The 19,188-nt window shown below is 39.5% G+C and overlaps 1 protein-coding gene across 1 annotated transcript in view; it reads right to left on the bottom strand.

The window, feature by feature from the left end:
• Nucleotides 1-1,654: 1,654 nt before the first annotated feature.
• Nucleotides 1,655-19,188, bottom strand: part of PXDC1 (PX domain containing 1) — a 56,188-nt gene continuing 38,654 nt past the window's right edge. Inside the window, exons 4-5 of the mRNA XM_027839376.1 lie at nucleotides 8,220-8,331; nucleotides 1,655-3,084 (exon numbers count right to left, since the gene is read on the bottom strand). Coding sequence (XP_027695177.1) covers nucleotides 2,967-3,084; nucleotides 8,220-8,331 — 230 coding nt within the window. The 3' untranslated portion in view covers nucleotides 1,655-2,966. The remainder of the gene's footprint in view (nucleotides 3,085-8,219; nucleotides 8,332-19,188) is intronic.

Raw genomic sequence — 19,188 nt, 5'->3', positions numbered from 1 at the left:
AGGTGGCACAGTGAATAGAGCTCTGGCCTTGGAGTCAGGAAGACCTAAGTTCAAATCCAGCCTCAGACACTTAATACTTACTGTGTGAGACCCTGGGCAAGTCACTTAATCCCAATTATGTCACACAAAAAAATAGAATAAAATAAACAGATAAGTCAAGTCAGGTAATAGACTTAGGATGAAGAATGAGACATGTTTTAGGGATTTGTTTTTGCTTATTATGCATATTTGTTACCAGGATTTGGTTTTGTCCTTTTTTTCCCCCAATGCAGTGGGGTGAAAAGTGGAAGGAGAAAAAGTTTTTATTTGAAAAGAAAATTTTTAAATATCTTAAAAAACAAAAACAGCAAAAAAAAAAAAAAAAACCAACTTGGCAAGCAAAGAAGAATGTCCTAAGACTATCTAAAGAGTTGGAAAATGTTCCCTTTGGAGCACTTGATAATGAGAATAGGGCATGAAAGGTGATTGTGATCCCTTATGTTTCATAAAGAATCTTTTTTTTTTAAAGCAGTGCTCCTTTATTGCCAACAGTTGGTGTTTCCCTCAGGGTAAGAGGTGTGTATTATATGTGTGAGGGAAATAAAATTTGATGGCATCACATTGGCAGTGCCAGGTGAGGGAGGGTGCAGGTTTCTTTTAGGTACTACGTGTGAGCATGCATTTGTAGATGATACTGAGGGGTAGAGGGTGGGATGAGGGGGAGGTAGTTCTTCCCCTTGAGCTTGGACTGAATCATCCTCTATCTAGGGAAGTAGCAGCCAGGCTTGTACCTAGAATCTCAGAAGCCCTTGCCTCCTGGCTTCACCAAGAAGTTGGTGAGAATCTCAGCACAGAAAGGGTGGGGAGAGAGGTGATAATCACTTAGAGGGTTATTAGGGTGAACCAATGCCTGGTCAATGAGATGGACTCTCTCATCCTGGTCTCTAATGAGGAAGGACCTTGCTAAGATGGAGAGGATCCCAATATGGAAGGGAAATCCAGAACAGAAGGGTATAGGGAGGAAGTCCTACCATAAGAGGGCAATGAGACCTGGCAGGGTCATGGGATGACACAGGGGCAAAGGCTATTGGCAATTTTTTCCAGGGGTTCTCCACTACTGGCTAATCAAATAACCTCAATGACATCCTTTTCATAGGGAAATCCCCCTCCTTTCTCTGGCTTAGAAAACATCAGCTGCCCATTGATTTTGATCCAGAAGGTTCAAGTGCCCTTGAGGTACAACTTATTCTCGATACCAGGATATTTTTCTTTCAGAATTCTGGCCAACTCCAAGTAGGTGGTCAACAGGCTGGTCATATCTGGACTTAAATGGTAAGCCAAAAACCTTTTCCATGTACATAGCCTGAGTTCTCTTCTCTCAGAGAAGAATAGGGACCAATTAGCTCTCTCCAGAATCTGAAATAGGGGAGGGGAGAAGAGGAAGAGAAAGCCAAACTCCAAAATCCATTATGTTTATTGGTTTTGTAAGGTCCACAGATCACACCTGAGGGGCAGGAGGTTCTGAGAACATGTACATTTCCTACAACACAGAAAAAGAAGGATGCACAACAGGGATCCAGAAGGTGTAGACCCCTCTTCACTCTGGCCACTGATTCTCTCATGAATATACACATAAAGGGGGAGAAAAAAAGAAGCATTTTGAAACAGAGCCATCTTAAATAGACTTAAGGAGAGTAATATATTTTATTTCATTAAAATAGATTTTAAAACAGACTGTGTAAAAGAATTAGGACTCTCAATAATTTATTATTATTTACATTAGCAAATGTTTGTGGTTAGTAGACACTTAGCAATGGAAAGTTTGTTGGGAGAATGTAAGGCAAAGCACCGAGGGGTGCTCCCAGGCTAAGGAAACCACCACTGGAGAGGTAACCAACTCACAAATAGCTTTCTTCCTGTTTCCCATCCTTTCAGATTAAGCATGGTAATTATTTCATTAAATACTTGAGGAACAGCAAGTGAGGTCAAACCTCTGACTGCTGGGTGGTAATAAAGACACTCATTACTCCTACATTGAAGAGCTGTTAGCCCAGAACAGACTCTTTTCCTTTTGGCCTGATCTCCCAAAGCCTATCATTAAATCAGTCTGAGCTTATCCAGGGAGAAGTCTGATCCTCAAAGGTCTCCCCTTGTGCTGCAGATGACATTACCCATTGGTGATTATCCTCCAGGAACAACAATAAGAGCAAGTCTTAGTAGAGCCCACTTGTCCAGATGTGAGCTGAAAACAACGACCACAATACACATCCTGGTTCCCAGGGAAATCCTGTAGCTACTCATGGCCTGGCTGGCTGACTCACTTTCCCTTCCTGTCTTCAGAACTGGGCAATGGTTCACAATCTTATTCCAAGTATTTTCTAAACTTGACATGTGAGTCACAGGTATGTGTGAGGGTGGAGGAGAACAGGGTCAGGAAGGGGATGCCCAGGGCACTTTAAAGAAAGAGGAGAAAGTGGGACGCTCCTCTTCAGGAAACAATAGAGTATAGACCTGTCAGAGCTAAATGGAGTCATTGCCCTTACAGTATGTCTCCCCTGTAGGCACTGGGTGGTTATCCATTGCACCAGGTGTGACGTGTAGGCTCCCCAGGAAATGAAAAAAACAGGCTGGTTTTACTGAAAGGAAAAGGAATTTCCATAAGGATTCTTTGACTACAGTCAGTCATATAGGTGGTCCTGAGGCTTCCGAGGCTGCTACAAACTTTGCCATATACCCTTCCCTCATACCAGAATCCACCTGGATGTGAGTTCTCTTCCCCTGTTTCCACTGTCTTCCAAAAACTTGTACCTTAAGAAGGGCCTGGAGACCCACTGACAATCTGAGCCATAGAACTGATTTCATTGCAGGCATCATGTCAAATCTGGGATTAGATGACCACCTTTTAATTTAAGTGGTTGGCAGCTATGGAACAGCAGCATAAGTCAGTAATAAAAGGCCAGAAGGTAGGTGAATGGTCTACTGGAAGGTCAGTCCAAAATGTCCGTCTCAAAAGGGACCAGGTGATAGTAGGACAGGTTGGTGACATAGGCTGCTGGGTCTTCACTGTCTTCTAGCTCTGAGGTAAACTCACTGCCATTCTCAAACCTAAAACCAAAAAACAAAACAAAAAACAACGTGGGGGTGAGAACCTATCCATAAGTACTTAAGTAGCAAGAAGGAAGGGGAGAGATACAAAGTTAAATGGACAAAATTCAAAGAACTCTATGGAAAGACACTCATAAGTGATACCTGTTACTTCAGTTGGGATCCCTGGACAATAGCCCTTTCAAGGAAATGTGTTCCAGGAAAATAGTTCTAGTAAGTGCCCACGTTTATAAAAAGCAACAAAAGCTACTCAAATGTACACCTTGGTTAAATGTATCCTTCTAGCCTTAGTAACAGCTCTTAATGCTTCATGACACCAATTCCCCTTCCAACCTAAAAATGGCCTTCTAAAGCCAAAAATAACTAGGAGCATAGTTTTAGATCTGGAAGAGATTTTGGAGGTCATCCATTTTAACTGTCTCATTTTTTATACTTGTAAATAAACTTTGGCCCAGATAAGATATATGACTTACCCAAAGTCACAGAGGTGATGACCTGGTGAGACCAGGATTTGAACTCAGATTTTCTGACTCCACATAAAGTACTGTTTCCACCATACTACACTGATGTACAACCAATCCAGATCTTTTAAAATCTACAACTAATTCCAAGCCTTTTTTTAAAAAGCTGGCCTGGAGAATAAGTGAAGGTAACATGTATCAGATATAAGAAGTAGCCCCCATTTCAGACACACTGCAAAGAGAGAATTAGGGATCTGATGTTTTACTCCTCCACAAAAATTGCAGTGTCCAAATCTCTTCTTTTGAGTAGACCCTTGATCAAAATTCTAGTAGGTGGGACAAAAGCTATTTATTAGAAGAAGAATGGTGTATATATAGCTTTTAAAATGTTTTGAAAGGAAGAAGCAAGGCTAAACAAAACACACTATAGAAGAGAGGAATAACTGGAAATGCCTGGTGAGCTTCATTAGACTTACTGGCAGATGAGATTTGAAAACAGGGCTCACAGATCATGTTGCACAGCAGTAGAAAAGACCCAGTTTCCAACTGACCTGATTGCCACTATAACTCTACAGAAACTCTAGTTTAGGTGGAAAAGATGTATGCCACTATTTCTTGGGCAAACCAGTCTCATAGAGCAATGGTTCCCAACCTGTGGGCAGAGAGGCCCTAGGAGGGGCAGAAAGTTATTGCAAAGAGTCCATAAATCCATATGTAGCCCAAATGGTCATCCTGTATTTTATATAGTTCCAACAACATAAGAAGTATGACTCAGTACAATAACCAAGAAAGCATACCTTCTGTGGACTGAATAAACAATGCCTTAAGCATATATGTTACTATTTTGCACGTATACATTTGTTATGATTAATAAAATACAAATTCATTTAAAAGAGTGATTGAATTTATAGGTACTCTTTGTCATAAGAAGCCTTGAGTTTATAATCCCCCCCTCAGACACTTACCTTAGGCAAGTCACTTAATCTCTGTCCACCTTCCTTATTTGTAAAATGGGGATAATAAGAATAGCCCCTACCTCCCAAGGTTGTAGTCAGAATAAAATGAGATAATATTTGCAAAGCATTTTCCAAACTTTAAAAGTGCTTTATAAATGCTAGGTATTATCATTTGGTGAGAAAAAATTAAATAAACCCAAGAACCAGCTTGCTTTTGCCTTTATGAAAACATGCTATATTCACCGTGGCTTGGAACAAACCTTTGAACTTGAAAATGACATGGAGAAAGCATCTGCCAAGGTGCAAAATCTCCTGCTGAATATTTTCCTATTCATGTGCCGCACCTCCCTCATTCCACAGGATGAATTAATCCTGTCTAGGAGTGATAAAGAAGGAAGGAAGGAAGGAAGGAAACCCTGGGAAAATGAGTCAGCATGCTGAGGTCATGGCTTTTACTACTGAATTCACATGACCTCTGACAGTCATGTCAAATACCTCTGCTCTTAAAACCTGTGTGAGGAGGCTAGAATGACCTACTCAATTTTTGCCCTGAGGTTCGGGGTTTGGTGCCTCTTTCAGTCAACCATGGCAAAGAGAGGGATGGTCGGTGCTGTTTTTCTGTTCTTTCACAGGCTCACAGTACCTTTCCAATAGAACACAATCATTTCATGTTGGGTTATTGTTAGTTAAAGTCTCAGGCACCCACTGTCTTTACGCTGTGACACCACGCAAACAACACCATCAGAAATAAACTCAACCTCATGTCCTAGCAATGTGCCTACTATCATCTGATTCATGGGCACAAGGCCAAGTGGTTAAACCTTAGTGGAGTTGAGGACAAACTTTAATGTAGAGAGACAGCCTGAGGGGCAAAACCTCCGATAAACCAAAACATCACCTCTCTCCATCCCTACTCTTTGCCCTCTGACTGGCAACTTGTCTGAAATTAATAAACAGACTTGTTCCCCAAGGTCAGAACAGCAGTTCTTCCCTGGATTCCATATATCAGAGAAATGCTCCTGCTGAAAGGGCAGGTAGGAGTTTATGGACAATATTCCTTTTAAATGTTCACTTGAATTACGAATACTCAGACTTTTGGGCGGAGGACTATTCAGAAAAGAATCATGAAGGCTGGTTTTCTACCTCCTTCTCCCCAAGAGGTCTTCTGTACTTTTTTTAAATAAAAATTTTATTGATATGCTTTGTTTTTTACATAGCCTAAATTTCTCTCTGAATCTCTCATGCTCTCCTCCCTTCCCAGAGAACAATCCCAGATATCAAAGACTTTTTAAAATTAAAAATAAAGAGAAAAAATTAGCAAAACTATCAACATATTGAAAAATCCTGACAACATATGCAGTGTTTGACATCTATTCCACTCCATCCCCAAACACACACATACTTCTGCAAAATAGTGGAGTAAAGTGTCTCCTAATCTTTGGGGTCAGACTTATTCTTTATAATTTTGCAACATTCAGTTTCTTTTTTTTTTTCAGGCAGTTGGGGTTAAGTGACTTGCCCAGGGTCACACAGCTAGTAAGTGTCAAGTGTTTAGTCTGAGGCCGGATTTGAACTCAGGTCCTCCTGACATCAGGGCTGGTGCTCTATCCACTGCACCACCTAGCTGCCCCCAACATTCAGTTTCAATTGCTTTGTGTTTGGTGTCCTTTGAATTTACATTGTCGTCATCATTGTGCATATTGTTTAATTGGCTTAGCATACTCTCTTTGTATCAGTTCATGTAAGTCTTTTCATGCTTGATCAAAATTGTTATTTCTTGTGACACAGTGATATTCCATTATGTTCATATACCACAATTGAGTTGGCCATTCCCTTATCAACAGGCATCTACTTTTATCAACACAGTTCTTTGCCACAATAAAAAATGCTGCTATAAATATTTGATACATGTGGGGTGGCTGTATTTTTAACATCTAGCGTTTCCCCCAAACAAAACAAAGACCAGCTCTATCATGTAATAGCAAAGCCTTTGCCTTCTCTTTCTGTTTCTGCAGGGTTCCTAAGTCTCTGAATTCACACAATCTCTGACAGTCATGTCAAATATCTCTGCTTTCAACTTGTTGAGGAAGAAACCTTGTAAGTTTAAGGATTGGGTGGAGAAAGTAATTTTGGTGCTCAAACCATTGATGGGAAAGGACTTGTCTGATAACAGTAAGGACCCTCAAGTGTACAGAGAACACCGCAGGGTCAATGTTCAAATATTATTACAGTTTCTAGGACCCCTTAGTAATTGAGGATAGAAGGAGGCAACCAAGATGGTGAAAGGACTCCAAGACATGCCACTGGATCAACTGTAGGCTTCCTAGCATGGAGAAGAGAAGAGATGTGATCCAAAAGTTTCATGCTCTAGACAAGAATTAGACCATACAGGCTCTGAGATCCCTCCCAATGTTAATACTCTATAAAGTGTCTAAACAGTTTTGGTCTTCCTCATCCTCCAGTGTAGTGCTTGAACTCAAATTTCCTTGTGGGCATGAAAAAGCCATCCTTAAATATTACTGTGCTATAAGACACAATAAGCAAATAAAGCATAGAGAATCATGAAAAGACTTATACAAACTGATGCAAAATGAAGCAAGCAGGGCCGGGAAAAAGAAAAATGTATTGACTAAAAACAATGTAAATGTAAAGAACCACCACAATAAAAAAAGAATGATGCAAAATTACAAAGAACAAGCTTACTCCCAAAGAAGAAATATAAGGTATCTCTCAATTTACACCTCTCCTTTGCAGAGGTGGAATCTATAGACAGGAACACTGTATATAACACAAATTTTTTTTCAATGTGTTGATTGATTTTAGTGACTTTTTTCTTCTATTTTTCTTTAAGATGGAAATCAGGGAAAAATCTAGATGATGTAAAAAAAAAGATATCAATAAAAATATATTCCAAAAAAAAGAAAAATCCATCCTTATAAGCTTCTTTAGAGCATGAACTATGTAATTTTTTTAAATTCACCCATTAATTCAACAAACAAAATGAACATTAAATACCTGCTATGATCAAACCATTTTTCTAGATGTTGGAGGAGACACAGAGTTTAGTTAGGAAATAGTTCTTACCCTCGAGATTATAATTTAGTAGGAGAAGAAGATATAAACACAAGTAGCTTCATATACATTATTGCATGACAACATGAATTAAAGAAGCGTGTCACAAAAGGAATGCTGTTTGACAACAAGGGAACCTGGAGAAGGGCATAATGATGATAACGACAACAATGATGATAACTAGCATTTTTATGGCACTTTAAAGTTTGCAAAGTACTTTATAAATATTATCTCATTTGAGCCTCAAAACAACACTGAAAGGTAAATAATAGTATCCCTCTTTTGCAGATGAGGAAATTGAGGCAGGCAGAGGTTAAGTGACTTGCCCAGGGTCACACAACTAATGAGTATGTGTCTAGATTTGAACTCAGGTCTTCTTGACTCCAGGCTCAGCACTCTGACCATTGCACCACCGTGGGAAAGGTTTTAAATGATGGATAGGGATTTAGCAGAGGGGAGAGAACATTCCAGACCCATGGAAAAGAACACACTGCTCTGCTATTATTTGTTTTTATTTTTCTATCCCTAGCACTATGACGCACACGTCAGAGGCCTCATAAATGTTTGTTGAACCGAATCACCCTAAAGTTAATCAAGGATGACATTGCTTTTTCTATACAACCAAAATTCAAAACAAAATACTTACAAATGTTCTGTTGAATCCACGTCCAAGTGATTGTCTTTTCCATTTGGTATACTGTGGTCAATAACTATTGTCTCAGTGTTTGCTAAACAAAATCCATTGGACCTCATGATTTCTGAAAAGAAAGACAACAGGGTTAATGACACAGAATTCAATGCAGTATGTATGCCTCATGGCTGAAATCAAAGCCAAGGAGATGAATTCAATAAGGAGAAGAGTTGGGGGTGCTGAATTAATTTGTAGCTTAATTCTGATAACTATTAGACTCACTTTTCTCCTTGAAGCCCAAGAAGGCATTAGTAAGATGTAGATGCCCCTTAACCTGCCAGCTTCCCCTTTCACCTAATCCAAAGGTTCTGAACTTTTTTTGTGTGTCACAGACCTTGCTTTAAGTCTGGTAAAGCCTATAGATCCCTTCTCAGATAAATGAACAAAATAAAATACATAGGATCACAAAGGAAACCAACTATATTAAAATATAGGCAGCTAAGTGGTACAACATCAGTGCCAAGCCTGAAGTCAGGAAGACTCATCTTCGTGTGTTCAAATCTGGCTTCAGACACTAGCTGTGTAACCCTGGGCAAATCATTTAGCTGTTTGCCTTGGTTTCCTCATTTGTAAAATGAGCTGGAGAAGGAAATGGCAAACCACTTAGTTTCTCTACCAAGAAAACCCCAAATGGGGACACAGAGTCAGACACAACTGAAAAACAACTGAACAATAGTTATAAAAATATTTAAAAAAAAAAAAAAAAAAGCTCACAGACCCCAGGTTAAGAACCCTTCCCTGTAAGGTGTCCAATCCTAGTCTCATGACTAACAAGATCAGAACTTTACCACCAAGAAGGGTGGGGGACAGGGGGAGAGTGGAGGATGGGGGAGAGAGGGGGCAGAAGACAGGAAGATCAACATAGGCATACCTCAAAAGCATGCATACCATTTGGAAAACCACTGAGAAAAATAGCTACATAGACTATTTTATAGAAGAATTCCCTCCTGGGCTACCCCTGCCTACCCTGCCATCTTCTATGTAAACTGAGGGATACCTCATCCCTCTCATGGAAAATCATGCTAAAATAACCCACTCTTCCCAATATCAAGTGAGGACTGAGCTCAAGTGTTAACAAATAGTTTTGTCTTATTTGTCTCCATGTTTTAGCTTGCAAAAGCAACCCCCTAAAGTTTGATGTTCTAGTCTTTCTAAAAGACAGGTGGCTAGTGTGGTACAATGGAAATCTCAATGGACCTGAGTGTCAGAAGACAGTTTTTAGCCCTGGCTCTGCTTGCAACTGGCTGTGTTCTCTGAGCTATAGCTTCCTCATGTGCACAATGATAGAACCGGACGATACCATTTCTAGTCCACTCTGGGCTTTGAAATTTTTTTTTCTGATTCTATGTCATCTATCTATCTAAGGGACAAATGTGGCCTCTTATGTCACGACATACTTTCTCACATCTGGTTCAGTCAAATTTATCTTTTCCAAGTGAAGATGTCTTCCATCACTTCCCCTGCAAGGTCACACCACAATCTAACAATAGATCTGATGGACATTAATAGCTCTCTCTCCTCCTTGGTGTTTATACACATGATTCAATTATCTGTAAACCTTGGCATATTCCCTAATCCCTAATTGTCCTCTAGCTGAGGCCCCCTGTTTCCTCATAAATAATTTTTTTCTCTTGCCAATCTTAAAAGGAACATTTATGCTACAAAATAACCTCCAAATTCCTGGCATATTCTCAACAACTCTACACTGGAGAACTCTCACTTCCTTGTTCAAGATCTAAAGCATGGCAGCACACACTTAAAATAGCCTTTGATGGCGTGTTGGCACCCCATGGAGCAAATGAGAACCTAGTTAGCTGTCCATAATCACACTGAGCCTCTAACGGCTCTAGCATTTCAAAAGTTTTTTCCTTCTGCCTTTCCAAGATTTGTTTTATTTCCCACTACCTCTCAGCCTGGGTTTTTATAGTCTAAATTAGGTTGTGATTTTTTTTTGGTCAAGCAATAAACTATTAGTTAAGCCCTTGCTAGGTGACCTTACTATGGTGCTAAATTCTGGGGATACAAAAGAAAGGCAAAAACAGTTCCTGCCCTCAGGGAGTTCACAATCTAACGGGGGGGGGGGAGAGACAATATTTGAGCAACTGAGTGTGTACATATATATAAAATATTATATATACATGTATATATACATGTACATATACATATACACACATATAGCATAAATGGAAAGTAATCTCATAAGGAAGGCACTGAGGAAAGGGTAAGGGATGGGAGACAGGGAAAGCCTCTTGTAGAAGGTAGGATTGGAGCCGAGGCTTGAAGGAAGCCTGGGAAGCTAAGAGATGGAGGTGAGGAAGGGAAACATTCTAAGCATGGGGGATAACCAAGGCAAGGGTATGGATTCGGTAGATGGGGTGCTGTGTTTGAGGAACAGCAAGAAGGTCAATATCACCAGATCACAGAGTACATGGAGGAGAATGAAGCATGAGATGACCATAGAGGTAAGAATGGATCAGGGTGCCCAAAAGGCCATAAAACTGCATACCCTTTGATCTACTATGTCTATATCCCAAAGAGATTTTAAAAAAGAGAAATTTGTACAACAATATTTATAGTGGTTCTTTTCGTGGTGGCAAAGAATTGGAAATTAAGGGGATGCCCATCAACTGGGGAATGGCTAAACAAGATGTGGTATACGATTATGACGAAATAGTAATGTGATATAAGAAATGATGAGCAAGCTGATTTCAGAAAAACCTGGAAAGACTTACATGAACTGATGCAAAGTGAAGTGAAAAGAACGAGAAGGATATTGTACACAGTAACAGCAATATGGACACGATAACAGCAATGATAACCAACTGTGAATGATCCAAGGCAATTCCAAAGGATTCATGATTAAAAATGCTATCCACATCCAGAGAAAGAACTGATGGAGTCTGAATGCAAATTGAAGCATTCTTTCACTTTATTTTTCTCATGGTTTTTTTTAATTGGAGGAGTGTCCTGTGTCTTCTTTCACAATGTGACTAATATGGAAATATGTTTTGCATGATTACACATGAATAACCTATATCAAATTGCTTGCTGTTTCAGGGAAAAGGAGGGGAGGGAGGGAGAAAATCTGAAACTCAAAATTTTTTTTAAAAATAAATGTTAAAAATTGTCTTTACATGTAACTGGAAAAAACAAAATATTATTTTAAAACAAAAAAAGAACTTTAAAAAAAAAAGAATGGACCAATTCAGGGGTGGGGAATCTGTGATCTGGAGGGCACATGGGGTCTTCTAGGTCCTTGGGTGTAGCCTTTTGACTGAGTCCAAGTTTTACAGAACAAATCCTTTTATTAGGGGAATTGTTCTGTGAAGTTTGGATTCAAAGGACTGCACTTGAGGACCTAGAGGGCCACATGTAGCCTCAAAGCTTCAGGTTCCTCCCCTCCGCCCTGGACCAAGTTGTAAAGGACTTTAGAAGCAAAACAGAGGATTTCATATTTGATTCTTTTTATTTAATATATTTTATTACAATTTCTATTTCTATTCTAATTTATAATATGTTACTTGTTTATGTAGTATAATGTTCAATACAATTATAATTTATTACATGTTATTTTGTATATTTATCATTTTATACTTAAGCTTTTTATTTTTAAATTCTAGGCTATCCGTGGCCATGTCAAGAGAACAAATAAGGCGGTGATCCAGTTTTGATTCAACAAGCATCCCTTAAGCACCTACTATGTGCCAGGCACTATGCTACACGCAGGGGAGACAAGTCCCAGTGCTGCACTCACCTGTATGACACAGGCAGGCCCCTCACTTGATCTCACTGCCCAGTCATTCTCTTGTAGGACTGTCTGGTGAAGCTACAGGTCTCGTTTCACAGGTCTCTGGCCAGGAAACAGCCCTGACACCCTATCCTCCTACAAAGCTTACTGCTTCCCCCGTCCCCCTCCCTCTCATCCTTCCCGTTGCCAGAAACAACACGTCCTGTATTTGGGGCTGGAGTTCTTCATGTCATGTGAAAGGGCACAGGAGGTAAACTGAAACTTCAGGGTTTTTTTTAATCTCAGGGGTCAACTCTACTTCTAGGTGTAAAAAAGGAACTAGTATGTGGTTCTCCAGGGCCAAATTTCACAGTTTCAAGGTTTCTTGCCCCCTCCCTCAAACCTGGTTCTATGACAATGACTAAATCTTACCCTAATGGCTTAGATTCACTTACTGGCCAAAAAAAAGATATATGGTCAGTTAAAAACAACAAACTTCTTTCCCATTTTGATAAACTCATACTCTTTGCAACCATAATGCTGCAGATTGACATTTTCTCCCTTTACCAGGGGATTAAAATTAACAAATAACAAAGACCATCACTACAAAATGATCATGAGTAAATATCTGAAAAAGTTTTTCTTAAAAGGTCTCTAGAAAAATGGAATCCTTCCCACAAATAAATCTAGTTTTGGAAATAAATTTCCTAAATCTTACCTCTAAAAATGAAAATATTATGTATACAAAAATGAAACTAAATAATTCCCAATGTTAGGCTGAAACCTCAAATTAAAAAAAAAAAAACTGCCTAGCTGTGTGACCCTGGGAAAGTCACTCTCTCTCTCTCTCTCTCTTTCTCTCTCTCTCAGGTTCAGTTTCCTCATCTGTAAAATGAGGAAAATGATAGCACCCCCTCACAGGATTGCTGTAAGAATCAAATGAGATAACACATTAAGCTCTTTGCAAACCTTGAAGTATTATATCGGTCTTGGCTTTTATTATTGTCACTACCACATAAAGACATGGAAGACTTCTCATTTTTCACATTTTTTCAGGGATGTCTACACTAGCCTGACTGAAATGAGAATGAGGCCCGGGCAAAGGATGTGGATGTTCTGGAGCTCATTACAACAAGCTCTGGAGAAACTGGGCCAGGCTCTGATTCATCTTTTCCTTCTTGCCCTTTTAGTGAAGGTATCCCCCAAAGCTCTATCTTCAACTTTCTTTTCCCTCAAATGATCAATTTTATGCCAAATAATCTCAAATCTCTCCCTAGTCCACATCTCTTTCCCACCTTCTATTTGACCTCTTACCTTGGATCACCATTGCCACTTCCAACTCAACATATCCAAAACTGAGCTCATCACTGTCTTTCCCAAACCTACGTTTCTCCCAAACTTCCTTATTTATGCTAAGAACACCACAAGCCTCCCAGTCACGGAGACACAAAACCTCCATCATCTTTGATCCTTCCTTTTCTCTGACACATCCAGCTGCCAAATTCTGTTGATTCTGCCTCCACGTTATCTCTTCTGTTCATCCCTTCCATTCCAACCCAATCTCTAATTCAAGCCCTAATACTTCTCACCAGGCCTATTTTAATGGACTTCTAATTGGTCTTCCTGCCTCAAGCCTCTTCCTTAACCCTTCTCATCATTGCCTAAATTATCTTCTCAGTACATTCCTCGGATCCTTTCACCAGGACCAATCTAATGGACTTCTAATTGGGTCTTCCTGCCTGGAGCTTCTCCCTTAACCAATTCATCCTTCCCACTGCTACCTAAATTATCTTCTCAGACAATCCCTTGGATTACATCAGTCTTCTGCTTTCAAGTCTCCAGGGCTTCCCAACTGTATACACAATAAAATCAAAGTCTGGAAACCTGGAGTTCAGGTCTACAATCCGGTTACTTACTTTTCCAAGCTTATTTCTTACTCTTCTTTCATCTAGTCTCTATCCCAGCCACTCTAACCCATGATCTCATCCTCTCCCACTCTGGCTGGCCTGGAACATGCTCTCTCTATATCCCCACTTTTGAAATTGTTCTCACCTGATACCCCCAGGGGAAAGTGTTCTCTTCCCTCCTCAAATTTCTCACAACACTTCATTTAGGCATCCCCTTTGCACTTATTGCATTTTATCCTAAGGCATGCATGTCTCTATGCACATTTTAGCCCCACAATTAGATTGTAAATGCTTCCAGAGCCCAGATGGAGACATTTTTCATTTTTGTATTCTTAGCATAGGGCTTTACATATAGCAGTCACTTAATAAATGTTCGCTAACCTGAACTAAATTAAGCTAACCCTATTCTTGTGACTGACCCTGGTCAGAGTCAGATGACCCCTTTGTTCATTTGCTGGTTCTCTAACACTTCTTGTGTGATTCTAAGCAGAACTTTAACATCTTTGAGCCTCAGTTGTCTCATCTGTAAATGGGGATACTTGGACTACCTCCTTCAGAGGGTTGTTGTGAGGAAAGTGCTTTGTAAATCACAAATGTGAATCCTTGTAGCAAATAAGATTTTAGGTTCTATCTATCATCTAGGTTCATAGAATCATAGAGCAAGTACACTCATGCCTTTCTTGTAAAGACATGGGAGAATGGCCCCTCCAGGCCACCTAGGTTTGTCCAATGCCAGTATTTTTATTTCTTGAGTCAAATATTTTAAGAAAAAGAAGACATTTTTATCAATGACTTTGTCTTTACAGTCATTTCCCACCCCCTTCAAAGTATATCCTCCTTTGCGACAAAGACAAATAATAAAGCAAAAACATCCAATATGTTTAATCATGCAAATAATATTCTGTCCCTTCGGGTGCTTCACCTCTTTGCCATGAAGATGGATCTTCATTGATTCATATGTTTCTTTATCAGTTCTTTAAGACCTTCTCTGGTTTTTCAGACACTTAGATTCATCCTTTAGTTTCAAATATGGTTGGTTTATTAGGACTAAAATCAGCCAAATCAAGTTGTTTGGCTAAACTGAGCAGTCATCTCAATCAAAACATTTCCTCTCAAAAACATAATCTGAAGAGAAAAAGTACACACTACCTTTTTTTAAATAGGTAGTTGTGTTTTTCTTAGTGCATAAAAAGGACAGAATTGTTTAGATGCATTTGGATTTTCAAGCTATAGACACTTATACATTTTTATTTTCTCACAAAAAAAAGTCTTGCTTCATCATCTACCTTTCCAGATTTATGTCAAGTTACCGCCCCCTACCACATTCCAGGCAAACTGGATTACTTGCTGATCCCTAAACGTGGCACTCCATCTCTGTGGTTTTTTGGAGGTGCCAGTCACCTCCACCTCAATTCACTTGCCCTCTCCTACAGGAAGCCTTTCTGGAACTAGCCAGGTGTAAGCCCTCTTTCCTTTCTCAAATTATCTTGTATTTACTTGTCTTTTAAGTGTTGTAAACCCTTCCTCTCCTCCCTCATGTAAGGTCCCTGAGGGCCAAGATGATTTTTCTGCTTTTGTCTTTGTATTTTCAGAAGTTTGGGAAATGAATTGAAACTACTTTTGCTTAAAATCATCTTTTCCAGATTCTCATTTTGCTGCTACTAGTCTCACATATGCACTTCAGTTTGGAATTACTCTTCCAGTATAAACCAGGAGATAAAACTCTAAAGAAGTATCTTTTTATTCATGGTTAAAATATAGTATAAAATGAATATGATAATTATCTGCTTAATTTAACTGAGGTATATATGAACATTCAGGAGAAAAAAAAACTCCTGTGGATTCTGAATGATCAGCTTTTGCAGTCTACATTGATCGAATTAGCCACTTAATGGTTGTCTTCATTTCCCTTTGAGTTTACAAGTATAACCACAATGCTAGGAACTGGGCATTCTCCCAGTCTTGTAGGATCATATATCTAGAAATAGGAGGGACCGACATGAAGTCCATCTCCTTCGTTTACAGATGAGGACCCAGAGGTAGAGGGAGATAAGTGACTTTACCAAAGTCACACAGATTTTGTCAAAGGTGGAATTTGAACCCAGGCTGTCTGACTCTATGACCTGGTACTCGTACATAATGGCTTTTCTTTTCTCAGATTTGATGAACATTTATTTTAGTAATGAGTCACTACACGCAAACATGTTAGGACATCAGCCTGGGACGCTACAGTATTTATTCCATTTGTCCTTGATATTGTCCTAAATTGCTGTCATAACATTTTATAACAATTCTCCCATTGTGAGCTATTTTTCACAGGTTAACACTTAGCACCACCTAGTGGACCTACTGATCACTCACAAAAGCCTTTCAAAATATACCTGAACCCTCAGAACCAGATTACGACACTCATTCATCTCAGGAGAAAATTCTTTGTACAGAACCCAGCTATGCTAATCACGGGAGGCCAGCAGACTAATGACAATTCTAGTTAAAGTAAGCCTGGCTGCTTAACACAGAAATGCCGCACAATGTGCAACCCTCCTCGTATATTTATCTCAATTCGGTAAAATTAACCAAATTGTAGCTGCTATATAAATGATTGTTTCCTTCCTCCCTCTCCTAATAATTATTATTCACTGAATTAACAGTAGATAAATTTCTAGAGGTCTATAGGTGAATAATATAACCATTTCTGAAGTTCAGAGGCTTAGCATAGCCACATATTTGACATAAATTTCATAATTACCAATTGTCTCCTACCCCCACCCCCCATATTAATCAATATTTTCTATAGTACTTTAAGGCTCACAAAGTGAAACTTATGAGCTGCTTGTTTCCAAAGTCATTGTTCCTGCTTGTGCTCACTTCTGGGTCTGTACAGTGGTGGAGTAAGTAACTGAAGAAACCAGGAGGCAGACAACTCAGAGGTATAGTGAATAGTGTTAGACCTGGGTTTGGGAAGAACTGAGTTCAAATCCAGCCTTTGACACTTACTAGCTGTGTGACCCTAGACACTTAACTTCTGCCTGCCTCAGTTCTGTCAACTGTAAAATGGAAATAATAATAGCACCGGTCTCCCAGGGTTGCTGTGAAGATCAAATTAGGTATTTGTTAAGAGCTTGGCAAATCTTTAGGCACTATATATGTGAGCTATTAGTACTTGTAAGAACCATATTATGCAAATAAAGTATGGTGGCCAGAATGTAGAATTTGGCTTCTGAGATTCATCAGATTTCAATTCAACGGATAATTCCTAAGTGCCTATCTGTGCACAAGGCATTTTACTGTGGAGGATATAAAGGGACAGACAGGGCAATACAAGACTGGGTCCCTACCCTACAACAGTTTAAAATTAAGGGAGAAAAAATAAATAAAAATACTTAAACATAAATGAAAGGCAATAAGTCTAAAATAAGTTGCACTGCCACTATGTGTGATAGGAGTTTACGTTAAATAGTGGATGTAAAATGCCTTACAAAGAACAGTAATTCTGAAATCTGAGGAGCTGGGTTCAAATACTCTCTTTGTTACTTACCATCTTTGGGGCTGTGAGTGGATCACAACCTCCCTGAGCCTCAGTTTCCCCAGCTGTAAATTAAAAGGTTGAACTAGATGACCGTTGTGAGCTCTTCCAGCTCTAGCTCCATCATCCCACTCATCCAAGGGACCCAGATAAGGATGAGGCCTATTATTTCATTGGCAGGGAATTCCCAGAGGAGGAAAATCCCTCTACCAGTGCAGTTTGCCATCTACTCTGAGATTTAGAGTCTTAAAGCTGCCCAGAGCACTAACAGGTTATATAACTTGCCCAGGGTCACACAGCCAGTAGGTGTCAGAGGCAGGATTTGAACCCAGGATTCCTGGTTCCAACATCATCTCTCTTTCCACTCTTTCAGGCTACTTTTCACCTATCTGATATGCTACATAAATGTCAGTTTCCAGCATTTTAAAAGGAGAAATAACCATGGGGCTAGTTGGTTGGAGAAGGCTTGACAAGGGGCATGGCTGTGGCATGCACCTCTAAGGATACGTATGACTGACTAACTGGAAAGAAAGAGGGAGGACATTCTAGGCAGTTGGCCCAGTCTGAGCAAAAGTGGGGATAAACCTGAACAGAGAGTGGGTTAAGCTGGAAAACAGAAAGAAATGAGCCTAGAGATATCATATTACTTGTCTTCTCAAGGAGTGGGAAAGAGGAAGAAAATCTGAACTCAAAATTAAAAAAAAGAATGTTAAAATTTTTTTTATGTAATTGGGAAATATTTAGTAAAATAAATAAAATATATTTAAAAAAAGAAAAATAAATAAGCCTAAAATAGTAAGAAAGGGCCAGGAACTAGGGGTGTAATGAGAGACAACATGTAGGGGCTGGACTACAGTAAGCTTGACGAAGTAAGTCTGACGGAGGTCTCCACCTATTTATTCAAATATTTTATAAGCAGGGGCAGCTAGGTGGCGCAGTGGATAGAGTACCGGCCCTGAAGTCAGGAAGACCTGAGTTTAAATATGGCCTCAGACCAAACACTTGACACTTACTAGCTGTGTGACCCTGGGCAAGTCACTTAACCCCAATTGCCTCACCAAAAAATAAATAAACAAATAAACAAAACAAATATTTTATAAGCATATATGTGGTTGTATGGCCAGTCATATCTAGTAGGTCCACCTTTAAATTTCCTTTGAATTCCTTTCAGCTGCATAGCTCTAGATGATACCCTCACTGTTCTCTGTGACAATCACCAAGTTTAATTATACATGTTTTTCTAAACAAGGTGTTAGGTCAATCAGCTCTCCCTCTAACTGTGGATTGAAATGGACCTGGATCTAGATCTACATATATTTAGATAATGTGGAAAGTCTATTTTTCTCCCTTTGACTTACTTACATGTTTTGTATTACTCTCTTCCATCTATTTTTAGAGGCTTTTGGGATGAAGCTATTGAGGAGGAATGAATTCTCATCTAGTTATTTGATTAACCTCCAGAAGTCTAAACACCGGGCAGAATTTGGCTCTTCCTATCCTCTGGAAGATAATTCCTCTTTAATGGCATACCAGCAGATAGCACAACTAGAGCCTAAAGCCAGCTTTTACTACCCTTGGACTTGTTAGGAGGAAATTGGCCAGTTTAACTTGTTTGCTACACCCTATCAGAAAGAGAGTGGAAGGAAGGAAGGAAGGAAGAAAGGAGGAAGGGAGAAAGGGAGGGAGAGAGGGAAGGAGTGAGGGAAGAAAGGAAGAGAGAAAGAAAGAAAGAAAGAAAGAAAGAAAGAAAGAAAGAAAGAAAGA

This window comes from Vombatus ursinus, unplaced genomic scaffold, assembly GCF_900497805.2.
Source record: "Vombatus ursinus unplaced genomic scaffold, bare-nosed wombat genome assembly UNPS02000577.1, whole genome shotgun sequence".
NCBI classification, from domain to species: Eukaryota; Metazoa; Chordata; class Mammalia; order Diprotodontia; family Vombatidae; genus Vombatus; species Vombatus ursinus.
The sequence above is the reverse complement of the archived record's forward strand: the minus strand, read 5'-3'. Positions and strand labels throughout refer to the sequence as shown.